Source organism: Caretta caretta, chromosome 12 (assembly GCF_965140235.1).
Source record: "Caretta caretta isolate rCarCar2 chromosome 12, rCarCar1.hap1, whole genome shotgun sequence".
In the NCBI taxonomy this organism is placed as follows: Eukaryota; Metazoa; Chordata; order Testudines; family Cheloniidae; genus Caretta; species Caretta caretta.
Window position 1 is genome coordinate 43,519,194 of NC_134217.1, and position 16,839 is coordinate 43,536,032.

The 16,839-nt window shown below is 54.8% G+C and overlaps 1 protein-coding gene across 2 annotated transcripts in view; it reads right to left on the reverse strand.

Annotated features, from left to right (window-relative positions):
* DHX38 (DEAH-box helicase 38) overlaps nt 1–16,179 on the reverse strand; it is a 28,555-nt gene extending 12,376 nt beyond the window's left edge. The window contains exons 1-10 of one of the 2 annotated variants that reach the window (XM_048816956.2): nt 16,031–16,179; nt 10,709–11,074; nt 9,786–9,973; nt 9,520–9,630; nt 8,891–9,062; nt 7,810–7,928; nt 7,586–7,662; nt 6,619–6,774; nt 4,558–4,719; nt 3,358–3,465 (exon numbers count right to left, since the gene is read on the reverse strand). In XM_048816956.2, the coding sequence (XP_048672913.1) occupies nt 3,358–3,465; nt 4,558–4,719; nt 6,619–6,774; nt 7,586–7,662; nt 7,810–7,928; nt 8,891–9,062; nt 9,520–9,630; nt 9,786–9,973; nt 10,709–11,074; nt 16,031–16,164 (1,593 nt within the window). In that variant the 5' untranslated portion in view covers nt 16,165–16,179. Of the gene's footprint in view, nt 1–3,357; nt 3,466–4,557; nt 4,720–6,618; nt 6,775–7,585; nt 7,663–7,809; nt 7,929–8,890; nt 9,063–9,519; nt 9,631–9,785; nt 9,974–10,708; nt 11,075–15,340; nt 15,483–16,030 lie in introns of those variants that run through there. The other variant, XM_048816957.2, reaches the window with a different exon arrangement.
* Nucleotides 16,180–16,839: the final 660 nt, after the last annotated feature.

Sequence of the window (16,839 nt, forward strand, 5' to 3'; positions counted from 1 at the left end):
GATAACACAAAGATTTGGGGAGTGGTAAATAACGACGAGGACAAGCCACTAATACAGAGCACTCTGGACTGCCTGGTAAACTGGGCACAGCAAACAAAGTGTATTTCAAGATGCCAAATGTAAGGCAATACACCCAGGAACAAAGAATATAGGCCATACTTACAGGATGGGGGACTCTATCCTTGTTGCACTGACTTTGAAAAGGACTTGGGGTCATGGTGGCTGGATCTGCTGAAGATGAGCTCCCAGTGTGACGCAGTGGCCAAAAGGGTTAATGCGATCCTGGGATGTATGAATGGGAATATTCAGTAGAAGGGAGATTATATTACTTCTGTATTTGGTACTTTTGTGACCATTACTGAAATACTGTTTCCAGTTCTGGTGTCCACGGTTCAAGAAGGATGTTGATAAATTGGAGAGGGTTCAGAGAAGAGCCATGAGACTGATTAAAGGATTGGAAAACCTGCCTTACAGTGATAGAGTCAAGGAGCTCAATCTAACTTAACAAAGAGAAGTATAACGAAGTGACTTGATCACATGGTGAAAAATATTTGATAACAGGCTCTTCAATCTTGCAGAAAAAGGTATAACATGATCCAATGGTTGGAAGTTGAAGCTAGACAAATTCAGACTGGAAGAAAGACATAAATTTTTACCAGTGACGGTTAAAAAATGGAATAATTTATCAAGGGCTGTAGTGAATTCTACATCACTGGCAATTTTTAAATTAAGATTGGATGTTTTCCTAAAAGCTATGCTCTAGTTCAGCGGTTCTCAAACTGTGGGTCGGGACCCCAAAGTAGATCAAGACCCCATTTTAATGGGGTTGCCAGGGCTGGCGTTAGACTTGCTGGGGCCCAGGGCCAAAGCCCACGCCCCACTGCCTGGGGCCAAAGCCCAATCCTCAGGACTTCACAGCCCTTGATGGAGGGGCTCAGGGTTACAAGCCCTTGGGCTATGGCTTTGCCGCCCACACACACACCTCGGGTGGTGGGGCTTGGGCTTTGGCTCTGGCCCCCCTGCCCAGGGTGGGCTCAGACTGGGGTCACACAGTAATTTTTGTTGTCAGAAAGGGGTCGCAGTATAATGAAGTTTGAGAAGCCCTGCTCTAGTTCAAACCAGAATTATTTCAGGGAAGCGCTACCGCTGGTGTTATACAGGAGGCCAGACTAAAGTCACAGGGTCCCTTCTGCCTTTAGAATCTATTAATGCAATTCCCGTGGACATAGGGGTCTCCTTCGCTGCAGGCACTGGAGGAGGAAAGCAGCGACAGGAGGCTGAGTCCCCACCAGCCGGCCTTCACCTTTTTATTTGCCCTGGTTCAACTCTGCTATGCATCAAAAGGGTCATCCCCTTGATCTGGTCTCCACCAAGCACTGCTCTCTCTGGCTGTTGAAGCCCCCACTCTCCAACCCTCCCCTGTTCTCTGCTCAGCATCACCCATCAGTCCCACCTCAAACTGTTACTCGGTCTTTCCATGATTTCCAGTCCATCAGCACTGACTTCTTGTCTGCTCTCAGCCCTCTCTCTCTTCCATGGATATCCTTGCGGAGTGTCTCCATGATTCATTCTCCTCCATTCTCGACTCTCTTGTCCCTCTCTCCCATCACCAGATCTACTCTGCCACCTCCCAGCAATGGATCAGCCACAACAGACACTTCCTCCATTCCGGCTCTCATGCTGCAGAGCGTCTCGGGTGAAAATTCCGTGGCCGGGCTGATCCCCTCCATTCCAAATGCGTAATCTCCTCCTTCCATTCTGCCATCTTCCTATCTGAACAACTCTACTTCTCCAGCTGAATTGAATCCCGCACCAACAACGCCAGCCCCTTTTCACCACTTGACTTGCTCCTCAAACCCTCCTTCCATCCCCCTCCTCTCTCGGCACCAATTTCTTCCAAGAGAAAAACTGGCAAAATACAACATGTGATCTTCCCCTCCCTTCAGCTCACCTTCCCTTCCCACTCCTTCCCCCCAGCTCTCACCACCTTCTCCCCGGTCATAGACGCAGTGGTTTCTCAAGTTTCTCATCTGTTCTCCTTCTCTAACTCCACTGACCCCAACCCATCTCCTGATCTTCCTTGCTCCCACTCTCCATCCTCTCCCTTACTCTTCAACTTAACTTCTCGCTCTCCTCTGGCTCTTTCCCCCTCACAACACAAGCACGCTGTAGTCGCTTACATCTTAAAAACCCACACTTGACCCCATGTCCCTTGACCCCAACCACCGCCTCATCTCCCTTTCCTCTCTAAGCTCATTGACCATGCTGTCTACGATCACTGTCTGGAGTTCCTCTCCTCCAGTTCCATCCTAGACCTTCTCCAACTCAGCTTCTGCCCTTTGCACACCACTGAAACCACTCTCAGCGAAGTCTCTAGTGACCTCTTCCTAGGCAAAGCTCAGAGCCAGTACTCCATCCTCATCCTCCTTGACCTATCAGCTGCTGACACCATTGACCATGCTCTTCTTGAAATCTTGTCCTCCACTGACTTCCATGACTCTGTTCTCTCCTAGTTCTTTCCCTACCACTCTAAACACTCCATTAGCACGTTCTTCAGAGAATTCTCCTCATCCTGTCTCCAGCTTTCCATGGGGGTTCCACGAGGCTCTGTGGCCCCTTCTCACCTCTCTGGGTAATCTCAATTGCATCAACTATCATCTCTATGCGGATGTCTCACAGAGCTACCTCTCAACCAGAGACCCATCTCTGTCTGTCCAAACTAAAATCTCGGGCTGTCTCACTGACATCTCTTCGTGGGTGTCTAGCTATCAGCTCAAGCTCTACATGGCTAAAACCGAGCTCCTACCCCCGCCTTCTTTCTTGATCGCTGTGAACAACCCTACCATCCTGCCTGACATTCAGGCCTGTAACCTGGGAGTCATCTTCGACTCGTACCTTTCTCCAGGTCCTCACCTCTGGGCTATGTCTAAATGGTAGAGGTTCTCTTTGCATAAAATCTCTAGCGTACAGCCCTTCTTATTCATTACACTGCTGAAACTCTCGGCTCGGCTCTCCTCGTCGGGTGTCTTGACTGTGTCTCTGGCCTTGACAAACGCAATCTTGCCCCCTCCTTTGCCATGATGCCTACAAATAACTGGACAGTGGCTAGGCTGCTGGAGTACCGAGAACAGAGCCTATCCTGCAGACCAGCACTGTGTCACAGATTCCTTGGATTCCCCACTGGCCTGTTTATAGACCGTCGTTTGCCTTACGTTTAGGGGCAGGGACCATCTGTGGGTTCTGTGTTTGTGCAGCGCCTAGCACAGTGGGGGCTGGTCCATGACTGGGGCACCTAGGCACAGACAGTAAAACAGATCACCCCACCCCCAGGAGATAGCAGCCACGCCCGGCACCTACCTTCTTGCGTTCCTTCTGTTCCCTGTGTTTGCGCACCAGCTGGCTGCCTTTGCGGGCGATAATTGCCAAATCCGAAGTGGCATCCTTGACCGGGATGACTGGCTCTGGCTGGAGGGGAGGGGCAAGAGAAGAAGAGGTCCCAAATCAGCACTGACTGAGGCCTTGTCTACACTACAAAGTTTTGTCCGCAAAAGGCAGCTTTTGCTGACACAACAGGGGAGGTGGCACAAAGCTACTTTTGGTGGCAAAACTCTGCTGCTTTGCCGACAAAATAAAACCACAACGAGAGGCATAAAGTTTTTGTGGCAAAGTTAAAGGGACAAAGTATCAGTATAGACACTGCTGTTTGTTTGTCAACAGAACTGGCTTCCACCAGTATTCCAAAATGCCTGCCATGACCGCTCTGCTCACGGTTTTGATCTCTGCTGCCCTGCAGGCATGCGCCCTTCCCCTTTCAAAGCTCCGGGAAGTATCTGACAGCCCAGTTTTTTGGGGAACAAAAAGCAAATCATTTGCGTGGCATGCTCCTTTTCTGCCCTGAACTGCGGGAGGGAGGGAGAGGAGAGCCGGCTGTGCTGCTGTGAGATTGCTCCGCAGGGAGAGCTCACAGAGCCGCTCAGGGTGCTGCTCCTGGCAGCAGAGGAGGCTGGGGGAGAACCCAGGAAGGCAGGCAGGCAGGCAGAGTTGGCTGCTTTAGGAGAGATTCCTGTGCCAAGCAGAGGAAGCTGACATGCGGGGGACATCCCCCTCCCCCGGCCTCAGGATAGGTCAGTCAGCCTGCTGTCTCCCACGCCCCAGACACACCACTCTCCTCTCCTCTCCTCTCCCTCCCCGCCCCACACACACACACTCACTTCCCCTGAAAAAACGGCTGACAATCTACTAGGATGCCCCTGGAAGGATGGGATTGAGAAACCTGCATCATGTGATGCTGTACCTGATTCATGAGGCACTGCAAACCCTTCCCAAAGCACCGGGGGTGGCCAGTTGCACAGTGGGATAGCTACCACAGTGCACTGCTCTCTGTGTCAACGCAAGAGCTGTTCGTGTGGATGCGCTCTGCTGACACAAGGAGCTAGTGTGGACATGCAACAGCAGCTTTAATTAGAGGCATAACTTTTGCCGACAAAACTTTGTAGTGTAGACAAGGCCTGAGCTTCCTTGCAGTGGCTAGTGGCTCTCCCCCAGAAGAGCCCCCACCTGCTTGGTGAAGACGATCCTCCCATCCAAAAATGGGGGCACCAGGTTGTGTACCAGCAGGTGCACTTTGGCTGCGTTATCTTCCTCAAAGTCCTCATCCACCTCTAGCCGATGGACCACCCCGCTCGTCAGCATGCGATTGGTCTCCCAACGCTCATTGTCCTGAAGGAGAAACACAGGCAGCAGGGTCACAGACCCCGCTCCAGCTTGTGGGGTGGGCACAATAACCTAGCTTCCCTCATCAGCCTGCCACACTCACAGATGGAGAACAGATTCCTCACATCTAAGCTGCAGCCCCCTTCCTCACCCACAAAGAACAATAGGACATCCACCTTCCTCACTCTGACTTGTATGGCTATCCTACTGTGAGAGAGTCACAGAGCAGCTCCAGGACAGTAAGACAGTGACGTGGAGGGGCTGCAGGGGCAGACATTGGTCTGGACATAGTGAATTTTAGCCCTCTCAGCAGGCTGATGACAGATATAATGCGTACCTGGTGGGCTGGGGACATGGGGCTTAGCCAGGCCAATCGCTCTGGGAGAAATGCTAGAGGAGACTCCCCTGGAAGGGGGTTGTCGGCTGGAAGCCAGGTCCGACTGCAACGCAACCCATCTACAAAGAGTGCCTTTGGGGCTGCATTTGCAGAGGTCTCTGGCCCGCAAGCACAGAGGGAAGCACCCCCTCCAGAGAGGGCTAGGAAGATGGCACTGGCAATGCAATGTTCAGATCTGATCACCACAGTAACAGAAAATATCAGGCAGTTTCCACGGTATGCATCTGATGAAGTGAGCTGTAGCTCACGAAAGCTCATGCTCAAATAAATTGGTTAGTCTCTAAGGTGCCACAAGTACTCCTTTTCTTTTTGCGAATACAGACTAACACGGCTGTTACTCTGAAACCAGAAAATATCAGCAGGCCAAGCCCATTCAAAGGACAAGCCACAAAACTGCTTGAGGAGCTGGCGGGCTGATTGGGAGGGAAGATTAGCAGCATTCCATCTGCCCTGCCCAGCTGAGAGATCACTAAGGGGGAGATCATGGTGTCAGTGCGCACAGCTCTAGGAAGAGAAGACAACCAGGGGCCCCATCGGGAGGGGGAGCCAGAAGGGTGGGGAACATTACAGTTGAGTGGCTGCAAGGGAGGCAGGCTGGGCTGTAGGACTGTTGCCCCAGGGGGGAGTCTCTCGTCATTGTGTGCTGTATGACAGGCATGCTACCTCTGGATCACTCCAAAGCTCAGGACGTTGCAGGGAGTCCGGATACACAACTAGCCAGTGTGCTAAGGCAACACCTGGGTGTTACTCCTGGGAGAATTCTGTGCCACTGGGCAGCTGCAGAATTCATGTCCCACACAGATTTCTTTGCTTCCCCACAGAAAAATGACAGAGGTGAGAGATCACCCCACAACCCTCCCCAGGGACATGGACCTCTGCAGCAGGTCCTGCCCTTGTGGGGTGTCAAGATTCAGTGCAGCCTCACGCCACGTCCCTGTCCCAGATGGGCAAAGGGGAGCTGCAGGGTGATCTCCCACCTCTGTGCAGCCAGTCACCCATGCTCCCCACTGCCATACTGGAGCCTCCACATCTATTTTTTGACAAAATTTGCAGAATTTTAAAACATTGTGCACAGAATTTTTAACTTTTTGTCGCAGAATTCCCTCAGGAGTTGGGTGTGCTTGCAGGGGGCAGGGGACCCATCACTCTAGTCCTAACCCCAGCCTCCAAGTGACAGTAGCTAGGGCCCTCCACACCAGGTACATCTGGAGCACTGGGACACCCAGACTCAGGACAGGGCCACAGCTCCCACTGTCCATCCCCACACCAGGGGTGGGGGGCGACACCAGAGCGATGGAGCATGGCTCCATCGTACTCCCCAAAGCCAGAAGCTTCTTTCGTGTCCCTCGCCCATGCTAGGCCATCCCAAAGTCACCTTCTATTCCCTCCACCCTCCTGATCTGCAGGACCTGTCATCCCCAAGCCCCACCCTCCAGTAATACAGGAATCCCTGGGGTGGAAAGTGCCCTGAATGTTCAGAGGGGCCTGGCCCCGCCTTGCGCTCCTGCCTCATTGATCTGCCTCCGCTGCGCAGAGATGCGCTTCTGCTTCTGCTTGTGCAGGTGCTGCTCCCGCTTCTTCACATACTCCTCAGATGAGTAGGCCAAGGGGTTGTGGAACTCGTCGTAACCCTCGTCCATCATGTACCAGTCCCGGTCGGCTTGCTGAGAGATGGGGGCAGGCATGGAGGTGGGAAGGAGAGAGATGGGGAAGGCAGGGTGAGAATGGCCAGAGACAGAGCTCAGGTGGGCTGCACACTCAGCCTGCTACCAAACTCCCAGAGGAGAAGTGCCCTGACATGCAGGACTCTGGGGCCTGGCTCACTTTCCAGAGGTGCTGATCAGGCCTGCTCGGAGGGGGGGCTGCCCCAAGCTAACAATAGTTGGGGGGCTTTGTCTGCAGTGGAGAGCAGCCATACTCAGTCTCACCACTTAGGGGAGCCAACAGCTCAGAACAGGATCCAGAAAAGTGTGCAGACAGCATTCTGGGAACCGAGAGTCCAATCTCCACAAACGGACCCCCTGCATCCATGGGATCCCACACTGAGCCTCACCCTCCAACCCAGCCCTCCACTGAGCCACCCAGCCCCCAACACAGGGACCCTGCACTGAGCCCACCAACTCCCAAGAGATCCCATCCCTGACTCCCAAATGGGTCTTCTCTTCTCCCCAACCCCCACACAGAGGGACCCTTTCCCATCACCCAGCATCCATGTACAGCAATCCCAGACCAAGCACCCACACCCTGCTGAGCCTCCTCCACCAGACACACTGGGGCCCCACAGACCCCTACGTGGTTCTGCCTGCCTTGGTGCGCCTCAGGCCCAGGCTGTGCGCGCTCTGCTCCGCAAGCCTCATCCCAGCAAGTTAAGGTACAGAAGAGCCCTCCTGCCATTTCCACCGCCCACATGCCTTGTGACCAGACCCTGGCTCACAGCCTCCAGGCCGCACACCGATACGCCCAAGAAGCTCTTACCCGCTGGTCGTCCTCCCACTGCTGCCGCTCCTCCTCCGTCTCAAAGGAAATACCCTCTTCTGCATCTTCACGCCTCCCTGGAGGAAGGAACAATCTGGTCAGCACAGGCCCTCACCAGCCCTCGCCCCCTGCTTCTCAGCCAGGAGGCCCCAAGGAAGCCAGCCCCTGTGCTAGTCTCAGTGATGGAGGAGGGGCCAGGTAGTCTGGTCTCTCCTCTGCCACACCTTTGCCCCTGGATAGCCGTGGAGTGGCCCCCAGGTGCCGCCGGTCATCAGCCCATTCATTGTATTTGTAGGAAGGGGTGGGCAGCGGTGTCTCATCTGGGTACTTGTTCTTCACTGACCTGCAAAGACAGAAGCAGGACAGGAATGTCTGGCCAGCCTCATGGATTCGCCAGACGGGAACTGCAACCTATGGCTCACAAGCCACATACCACCACCAGTGTTTCCTCTAATTTTTTATGTCCATGTGAAGAATGAATTGTGTTATGTCCACCAATATGGAGGTGAGCCAAGGGGTTCAGAGTGTGGGAGGGGGCCAGGGCTGGGGCAAAGGGTTGGGATGTGGGGGAGGAGGCGAGGGCTCCAGTTGGGGGTACGGGCTCTGCGGTGGGGCTGGGGATGAGGGGTTCAGGGTAGAGGAGGGGGCTCAGGGCTGGAGCAGAGGGTTGGGATGCGGGGCCGAGGGCTCTGGCTGGGGGTGCAGGATCTGGGGTGGGGCCGGGGACGAGGGATTTGGTGTGAAGCAGGGGCTCAGAGCTGGGGCAGAGGATTGGGATGCGGGGATGAGGGCTCTGGCTGGGGGTGCAGGCTCTGGGGTGGGGCTGGTGATTAGGGGTTCAGGGCTGGGGCAGAGGGCTGAGGGGTGTGGGCTCTGGGGTGGGACCAGAGATGAGGGGGTGGGGGTGCAGGCTGCCCCAGGGCTGCGGTGGGGAGAAAGGACTCTCCCCCCAGCCCTTTCTCACCGCAGCACCTCCGGGACGGGAGAGAGGCGCCTCTCCCCGGACGTGGAAGCTTCGACGGGGCTGAGCCGGGGGGAGGGGGGCCACTCCTCTCCCCCAGCTGCGGCAAGTCCAGGGAAGGTCTGCGCTGGGGCCAGCAGGGAGGTGCACAGGTCCATGCTGGGGGCGAGACATCTCTCCCCACCACAGCCTGAGCCCCAGTGTGAGGCTTAATAGGCAGCTGTGCAGCCACACAGTAGCACAGCTTAGAGAGAACTTAGACCCTTGCAGCATCACCAGGGAGCGCAGCCCCCTCAAGCTACCTCTCAGGCACCCCGCTAGGCCCTGCCCCTCCATCCCACTACCTGTCCCGGTCCCTCCTGTCTGCATCACGAGCGGAGGATGCTCGATGGCTGCGGTCGCGCTCAGAGTCCCTATAGGAAGGCGTAGGGGAAGGCGACTCCCACTGCGAGCGCCGTGAGCTGCTATAGCCACTGTCCTCTTCCTCCCAGCTCGAGCGAGATGGCGTGGCTGCATCTGGGGAAAGGAAACTGGGTCTGATGCCTCATGCTGAGCCAACCTAGGCCCCTGCCAAGCTGCAGCCAAGGCCTGGGACCTTCCAACAAGGAGTACAGCAAGGGGGCCCTCTTAGATGTTTACCAACTCACACTGGGCTTTCTATGAGCCGACCCAGATAGTCTAAGGAGACATGCCCCCAGGGGAATGACTGCCACAGCTCCCCATACCAGCCACGCAGACTTGCAACTATGCTCCCGGGGCGCAGGCTCAAAGATCACCCCAGGGCCCCCTAGCACCCCAGTCTCACTCCCAGGGAAGGCTGTAGATATGAGGCAGTTCACTAGTCATGGGCCTCTTCAGCTGGGGACTTTCACTCAGCTCTCTCCTTGTGAAGGAGCCAGAGCCCCTCAAGAGTAGCGCATGCCTCCTGCCAGCTCCTGTGGAAGAGCACTGTAGGAAGGACAGCTGTTCCTACCCTTCGGTCGGTGTCTGGGGCTCTCTGGTTCACCCCTCCTGCTGCTGCCCCTCTCTGATGAGCCATCCTTCTCTGACCGGCTGCTGCTATGACGGCTCCTGTCCCGCTCCTCTGCAAACAGAGTGCCAAGTCAGACATGCAGGGTGTGAACAGCCTCCGGAGCCCATCACACCCCAGATTCAGGACCATGCCCTGGGATTCAGAGCAGCCAAAGCCAGGGTCCCAGAGCCTGTGTCAGCAATCATGAAGGTCTCCAGGACAGTTACCTCGGTCCCGTTTGCGGTCGTGGTCCCGCTCTCTATTGCGCCCCCGCTTGTGCTCCTTCTCCTCCTTGGAGGAGGCATAGACGCCATGCTCTCGCCGTTCCCGCTCCCGCTGCCGGCTGCGCTCCCAGAACTCCTCGCTGACCCCCCCAGTGTGGGACGGCGTCTCCACATGGGCAGAGCGGTAATGCCTGAGGGGCAAAGGGCAGTTCAGCAGGGTCAGGAACGTACTGTGACTCTGCCTGCAGCCCCCACTGCTCCCTGACATGTCATGCAGGAGCCTGGCCTCATTCACTACTAGCCTGGCAAGGAGTGTGCAACTGGAACCTGTGCCAAAGAGCTGAGCATGGCAGCCTGCCCACAAGTTCCCTTTGCTCCCAGCTTGGCAGGCCTGTTCCTACCCTCTACCCATAGGGCAACTTTAAGGGAGCCCACTGCCTCCCTCCAGCTGGCCTCAGCAGACCCCAGGGGGAAGGCACAAGCCTCAGTAGCTAAGACAAAATGTTACCAGGAACGAGGAGGAAACACCCCCAAGGGGGCTTGGACAAGGTCTTGCCAAGGAACACCTGGCTCCTTCTCTGAGATACGTATGTGGCAACCAGACTTGTCTCCACCCAAGGCCCTTCACTTGGGGAAGCCTCCAGACCTCATCCCCATGCACGAGCCTTCACTCTGTCTAGCAGAGTTCAGCCCTCCAACAGCTCCCAGCCCAGAGAAATCCTCAGTCTCTCCTCTCCCCAGGTGCTTGGGGCCCACAGTTTCTCTCCTGTGTGCCCTGGATCCAGCACAACAACTAGCTCCATGAATCAGCCCAGTTGCCTTCAGGCACTCACTCCAAGCCCCTTTCTGAAAAGGAGGACATGGCAGCCACCCAAGGGATGGGAGAGGCCCTAAACCCCCCTTACACCTCGTGCCAGCATCTTCACCTGTCCTGCCGGCTGTTCCTGCTGGTCCTGTCGCTCCCCTCCTCCTCAGAGCCTCCCAAATCATCTTTGGACTCCTCCCAATCTTTGTAGGAGGAGACTTTGGACTTCTTCTTGTCCTCTGTGTCTTCCTTCTCCTCTCGCTCCCTGCGTTTCTGTGCAGCCAGCAAGTCCAATCCCAGCAGTGAGGTGCGGGGGGCTGGAGCTTTGAAGACATGCTGCTCACTGCAGGCACTTTTCTTCTTGATGATCAAGCCTCCAACCTGTGTCTCCAGATCAGCTCCTTCCAGCCGGTGCATCGAAGTGTCCACAGGGACATCCTCCATCGCTAGGATCTTGTGGTCCAAGCAGTCTATTCCCTGGGGCTCTCTGAAAGGAACACAATCAGGCACTGGTATGAGGAGACAAGGTTGTTGAGATTCATGGGGTTGGGCTTCTGATTAACTAACGAGAGGAGGAAGGGGGCATACATGGGGCTCCCTGCACTGCTCTCTCCCAAAAAGGCAAGCCTCTCACTTCCCCAGAAGACATGATGGGGGAGCTCAGAGTTCCAATTTCCCTTGAGGGGAAGAAGAATCAATCATTTCTGGATCAGCGCTGAGGCCGCAAGACACTACACTAGGAACGTTTACACTGTCAGGCTGACAACCTAGGAGCCAGGTCTCCTTTCAAAAGCCAAACCCCCAGAGAGTTCATCTCAGCAATAGACTACCTCATGGGTAAAAGCCCTTTCAATTTCAAGAAAAAAGGCCCCCCACATTCTTAGAAAAAAACATCAGCCTTCCCCACCCTACTCCACATCTTTTCTAAGCTCAATGTCTGGATAAACTGACCTCCTTCTGGCATCCTAAAACATTCTCTATACAAAGCAATCCTTTAGGAACACAAGGCTGGCCAGATTAGATTGGAGCTGGGACCCATCTAGTCCAGGCTCCTGCCTCAGACAGTGGCCTGTACCACCAGCAGCTTCAGAGAAAAGGTGCATGAAATGTTGAGTGTGTAGTTATGGAATAATTTGCCCATCAGAAAACCCCCATAAATTAGACAGGTGCTTTATGCTCTAGAAGAGAAGGAATTGTACCCCTCTTGGGTAAAATTGGAGAGAGTCCAGCAAAGGGCAATAAAAATGATTAGCGGTCTGGAACACATGACTTATGAGGAGAGGCTGAGGGAACTGGGATTGTTTAGTCTGCAGAAGAGAAGAATGAGGGGGGATTTGATAGCTGCTTTCAACTACCTGAAAGGGGGTTCCAAAGAGGATGGTTCTAGACTATTCTCAGTGGTAGAAGATGACAGAACGAGGAGTAATGGTCTCAAGTTGCAGTGGGGGAGGTTTAGGTTGGATATTAGGAAAAACTTTTTCACTAGGAGGGTGGTGAAACACTGGAATGCGTTACCTAGGGAGGTGGTAGAATCTCCTTCCTTAGAAGTTTTTAAGGTCAGGCTTGACAAAGCCCTGGCTGGGATGATTTAATTGGGGATTGGTCCTGCTTTGAGCAGGAGGTTGGACTAGATCATAGAATCATAGAATATCAGGGTTGGAAGGGACCCCTGAAGGTCATCATGTCCACATCCTTCTTGTAGTGTGGGGCCCAAAACTGGACACAGTACTCCAGATGAGGCCTCACCAATGTCGAATAGAGGGGAACGATCACGTCCCTCGATCTGCTCGCTATGCCCCTACTTATACATCCCAAAATGCCATTGGCCTTCTTGGCAACAAGGGCACACTGCTGACTCATATCCAGCTTCTCGTCCACTGTCACCCCTAGGTCCTTTTCCGCAGAACTGCTGCCTAGCCATTCGGTCCCTAGTCTGTAGCGGTGCATTGGATTCTTCCATCCTAAGTGCAGGACCCTGCACTTATCCTTATTGAACCTCATCAGATTTCTTTTGGCCCAATCCTCCAATTTGTCTAGGTCCTTCTGTATCCTATCCCTCCCCTCCAGCGTATCTACCACTCCTCCCAGTTTAGTATCATCCACAAATTTGCTGAGAGTGCAATCCACACCATCCTCCAGATCATTTATGAAGATATTGAACAAAACCAGCCCCAGGACCGACCCTTGGGGCACTCCACTTGATACCAGCTGCCAACTAGACATGGAGCCATTGATCACTACCCGTTGAGCCCGACAATCTAGCCAGCTTTCTACCCACCTTATAGTGCATTCATCCAGCCCATACTTCCTTAACTTGCTGACAAGAATACTGTGGGAGACCGTGTCAAAAGCTTTGCTAAAGTCAAGAAACAATACATCCACTGCTTTCCCTTCATCCACAGAACCAGTAATCTCATCATAAAAGGCGATTAGATTAGTCAGGCATGACCTTCCATGAGGTCCCTTCCAACCCTGATATTCTATGATTCTCTTTTCATCCTAATGCAATACTGGATATTCTCATTCATGATACAGATGCCCAGTCCTTTATTAAACACTACCAAAATACTGGCATCGGTGATATCTTGTGGCCATGGGTTCCAGAAGCTAATTATACATAGGCTAAAGCATATTTCCCTTTTTATCAGTTTTAAACGTGCAATGTCACTGAACATGCCTCGCTCTTGTATTGTGAGGGATAAAGAGCAGTGCCCATTTGGCATGCTCCGTTCAAAACCTCTGCCAGCCCTTACCCCAGATGCAGCATAAATCGCCCCACAGACCAGCCTGGCTCCAGTGAGCAAGAGATTCCTGGGGCCCAGCTGGACCCACTCACTGCCCGCCACCCTAGCCTTGCTGCTCTGCCCAGCCCAAGCTATTGGGTCCGTGTCTTGAGCCCACAAGCTCAGCCCAGGCCCCCCACCTCACTCCCAGACTGGGCTCTCCTGGGTACAAGTTACACCCTTAGGGACCCTCAGGCCCCTGTGATACAGCAGCCCATTGATGCAAACATGCAAAGGCTTCACTGTTCTTTACAAGCAACTCCTGTTTCAGACCTAACAAACTCACTATACCTAATACAGAGACGAGTGGGTGAGGCAAAATCTTATTGGACCAACTTCTGTTGGTGAGAGAGACAAGCTTTCTAGCCACAGAGCTCTTCTTCATGTCTGGGAAAGGTACTCAGAGTGTCACAGATAGTTTAAGATAAGTAGTTAACACATGGCAAAAGACCATTCAAGGTGAAGTAACCCATTAACACCTTTGCAGTAATAGGACCAAAAAAAAAGGGGGGGGGGTGTTAGCGGGTTACAGACTGTTGTAATACGCCACAAATCCAGGATCTTTATCAAGACCCTAATTTTTGGTGTCATGCAGTTATGAATTTAAGCCCCAGGCTTGTCTTTTGAAGGAGGTGTGCAGGTTTCCTTTGAGGATGAGGACTGAGTGGTAAGATATGGAGTGACTGTTTTGTGAAAAGTGTTCTCCCATGATTGGTATGCTGGTTTTGTCTGTTATTTTTCTGAGAGTTCATTCGAGAGCATAGTGATTGCCTTGCTTCACACACATGGATGAGGTACCCCAAATGTTGCAATAAGCATGTGTAGGACCATGGCTCTAGGAAGGCGTGTTGTGAGTAGTGCTGATCGTAGTAGCTATGGAGGTATGTCTGCAGGTTTTGCATGTGTTGTTGTGGCAGGGTCTAATGCCACCCTGAAGGTATGTCTTCACTAGTGGCTGTGTAGTCACAGCACCTCCACAAAGGGAGTAGAACCCAGCGCTGGTGCACTCTCTACACTGCCACTTTACAGTGCTGAAACTTGAAGCACTCAGGGGTGTGTTTTTTCACACCCCTGAACGAGAAAGTTGCAGCGCTGTAAAGTGGCAGTGTAGATAGGGCCCTAGTTGGTGTGTCTGTGGGGAGCCTACTGATGATGATGAGTTTAATGAGATGGTGGGTTGTTTGAAGGCAAGAAAAGGGGGCTCCTGGTGTTAGAATGGTTTCTTACAATGTGTTAACTACTTATGCTAGCTATACACTCAGGGTAAGTAGTTAACACATTGTAAGAAACCATTCTAAGTGAAGTGGCCTGTTAACACCTTTGCAGTAACCCAGGAGCCCCCTTTTCTTGCCTTCAAACAACCCACCGTCTCATGAAACTCATCATCATCAGTAGGCTCCCCACAGACACACCAACTAGGGCCCTATCTACACTGCCACTTTACAGTGCTGAAACTTGCAATGCTCGGGGCGGGGGGGGGGGGGAGGTTTCACACCCCTGAGCGAGAAAGTTGCAGCGCTGTAAAGTGGCAGTGTAGACAAGGCCTCAGAATAACCTTCCCAGACCTGAAGCACTCTGTGGCTCAAAAGCTTGGTCCAATAAAAGATATTACCTCACCCTCCTTGTTTCTCCCATATCCCGGGATCAACACAGCTAGCTACAACCCCACAGCGTACACCAAATACACGCTTTCAAGGTATTCATTTATTGATATTCAATCACAAGGCTATATTAACACTAGAGACCTTACAGTGGCACAGGTCTCTCGTCGACATAATTAAACCACCCCCTGGGAGCAGCTGTGCATACTAGCACTTATGCTGGCATAATTTAGGTCACCCACGGGGTGGCATATTCACACCCCTGAGCAACATAAATGTTGCTGACATAAGTGGCAGTGTAGACATAGCCTAAGACATGCATCTGTGTGTAATAGTTAAGGAACAATGTAACTATATTGAAAACTTCACCCTATAGTCTTGGAGTAAAAGACGGTCACCAGGAAATCGTACGTCGCAGTGACGGCCCACTGGTGTAGTGCAAGGTTCCGCTGTCCTCACCTGCCCCCTCCCACGTCAGCCAATGGAAACCACCAAAGGCAACAGAAACCCATCAAAGCCACTTGAAGGTGAAAAGCAACGTTATACCACCGCATCACCCTGCCTGCGAACAAAGACAACGCCGTCTGGAGCCTTCCCTCTTGACTGGGAGCGTTTCAGGAGAGGCTGCAGCCCTGCTCTGGTGAGGCCAGCAGCTCCTTGCGGGGGGCCCCTTTGGCAGGGCAGGGCGGCAAGTACCAATAAGCGCCGGCGCTAGCTCGCGTTTTATGGCTTTGTTTTGCGCGGCCGTGCCCACCGCCCTCTTCCTCTGGGCAGAAGCGCTGCTCCGCCGGGGACACCCCGAGCCGCGCCGAGCGCAAGCCCCCCGGCGCCGGCCGACTCCCAGGAGCCGCGAGGCTGGTCCCGGGCCGCCCGCGCCGGGGGGCAGCGGCTCCTGGCACCGCGGGGACGCTCCGAGGGACCCCAGGACGGGCCCGCCGTTAACCGGCCAGGCCGGCGCGGGAGCGAGCGGCTGACGGGCTCCGGGGCGCGGGCGCGGCCCTTGGAGCCCCGAGAACCGACCACAGCGCCCGCCCGCCCCCGCCGCCCGCGGCCTCTCACCTCTCGGCCCCCCCCAGCCCCGCCGCGCGTCTCCTCGACGCCCGTTCCGCAGCCGCCTCAGCGCTCAGTGAGCGCCGCCATTCCCGTCCCACAATGCCCCGCGAGAGCAGCCGCTCTACCCCGCCCCGCACCATAGAGAGACAAGCCGGGAGTCTCGGTCCGACCATAGAGCGAGGGCGGAGGCTAGAGCGGCCCAAGTTTCCGGGCTCTTCCGGTCCGCCCCGCGCGGGGGGAGAGGGAGGAAGAGGACTTTAAGACGTGATACACGCTGACCCGGAACAGGAAATGTATCATGTGCTGTAACATCCCGCCCCGCCCCGCGCTGTGCCCGCAGGTTACTGACCCCTGCCTGCCGGTCCCCCGCCCCAAGGTACCGCCCCCCGTGCAGTGCCCCCCCCGGAAACTGACCCCCTGTGCCCTCCCGCCCCCCGAGGGTAACGCCCCCCGTGCTGTGCCCCCCCCGGAAACTGACCCTCCCCGTACTGTGCCCCCCCGATACTGACCCCCCCGTGCTGTGCCCCCCCCGGAAACTGACCCCCTGTGCCCTCCCGCCCCCCGAGGGTAACGCCCCCCGTGCTGTGCCCCCCCCGGAAACTGACCCCCTGTGCCCTCCCGCCCCCCCGAGGGTAACGCCCCCCATGCTGTGCCCCCCCCGGAAACTGACCCCCCCCCTGTGCTGTGCCCCCCCAGATACTGACCCCCCCGGATACTGACCCTGTGTGCCCCCACCCCAAGGTACCGCCCCGCGTGCTGTGCCCCCCCCGGGTACTGACCCCCTGTGCCCTCCCGCCCCCCGAGGGTACCGCCCC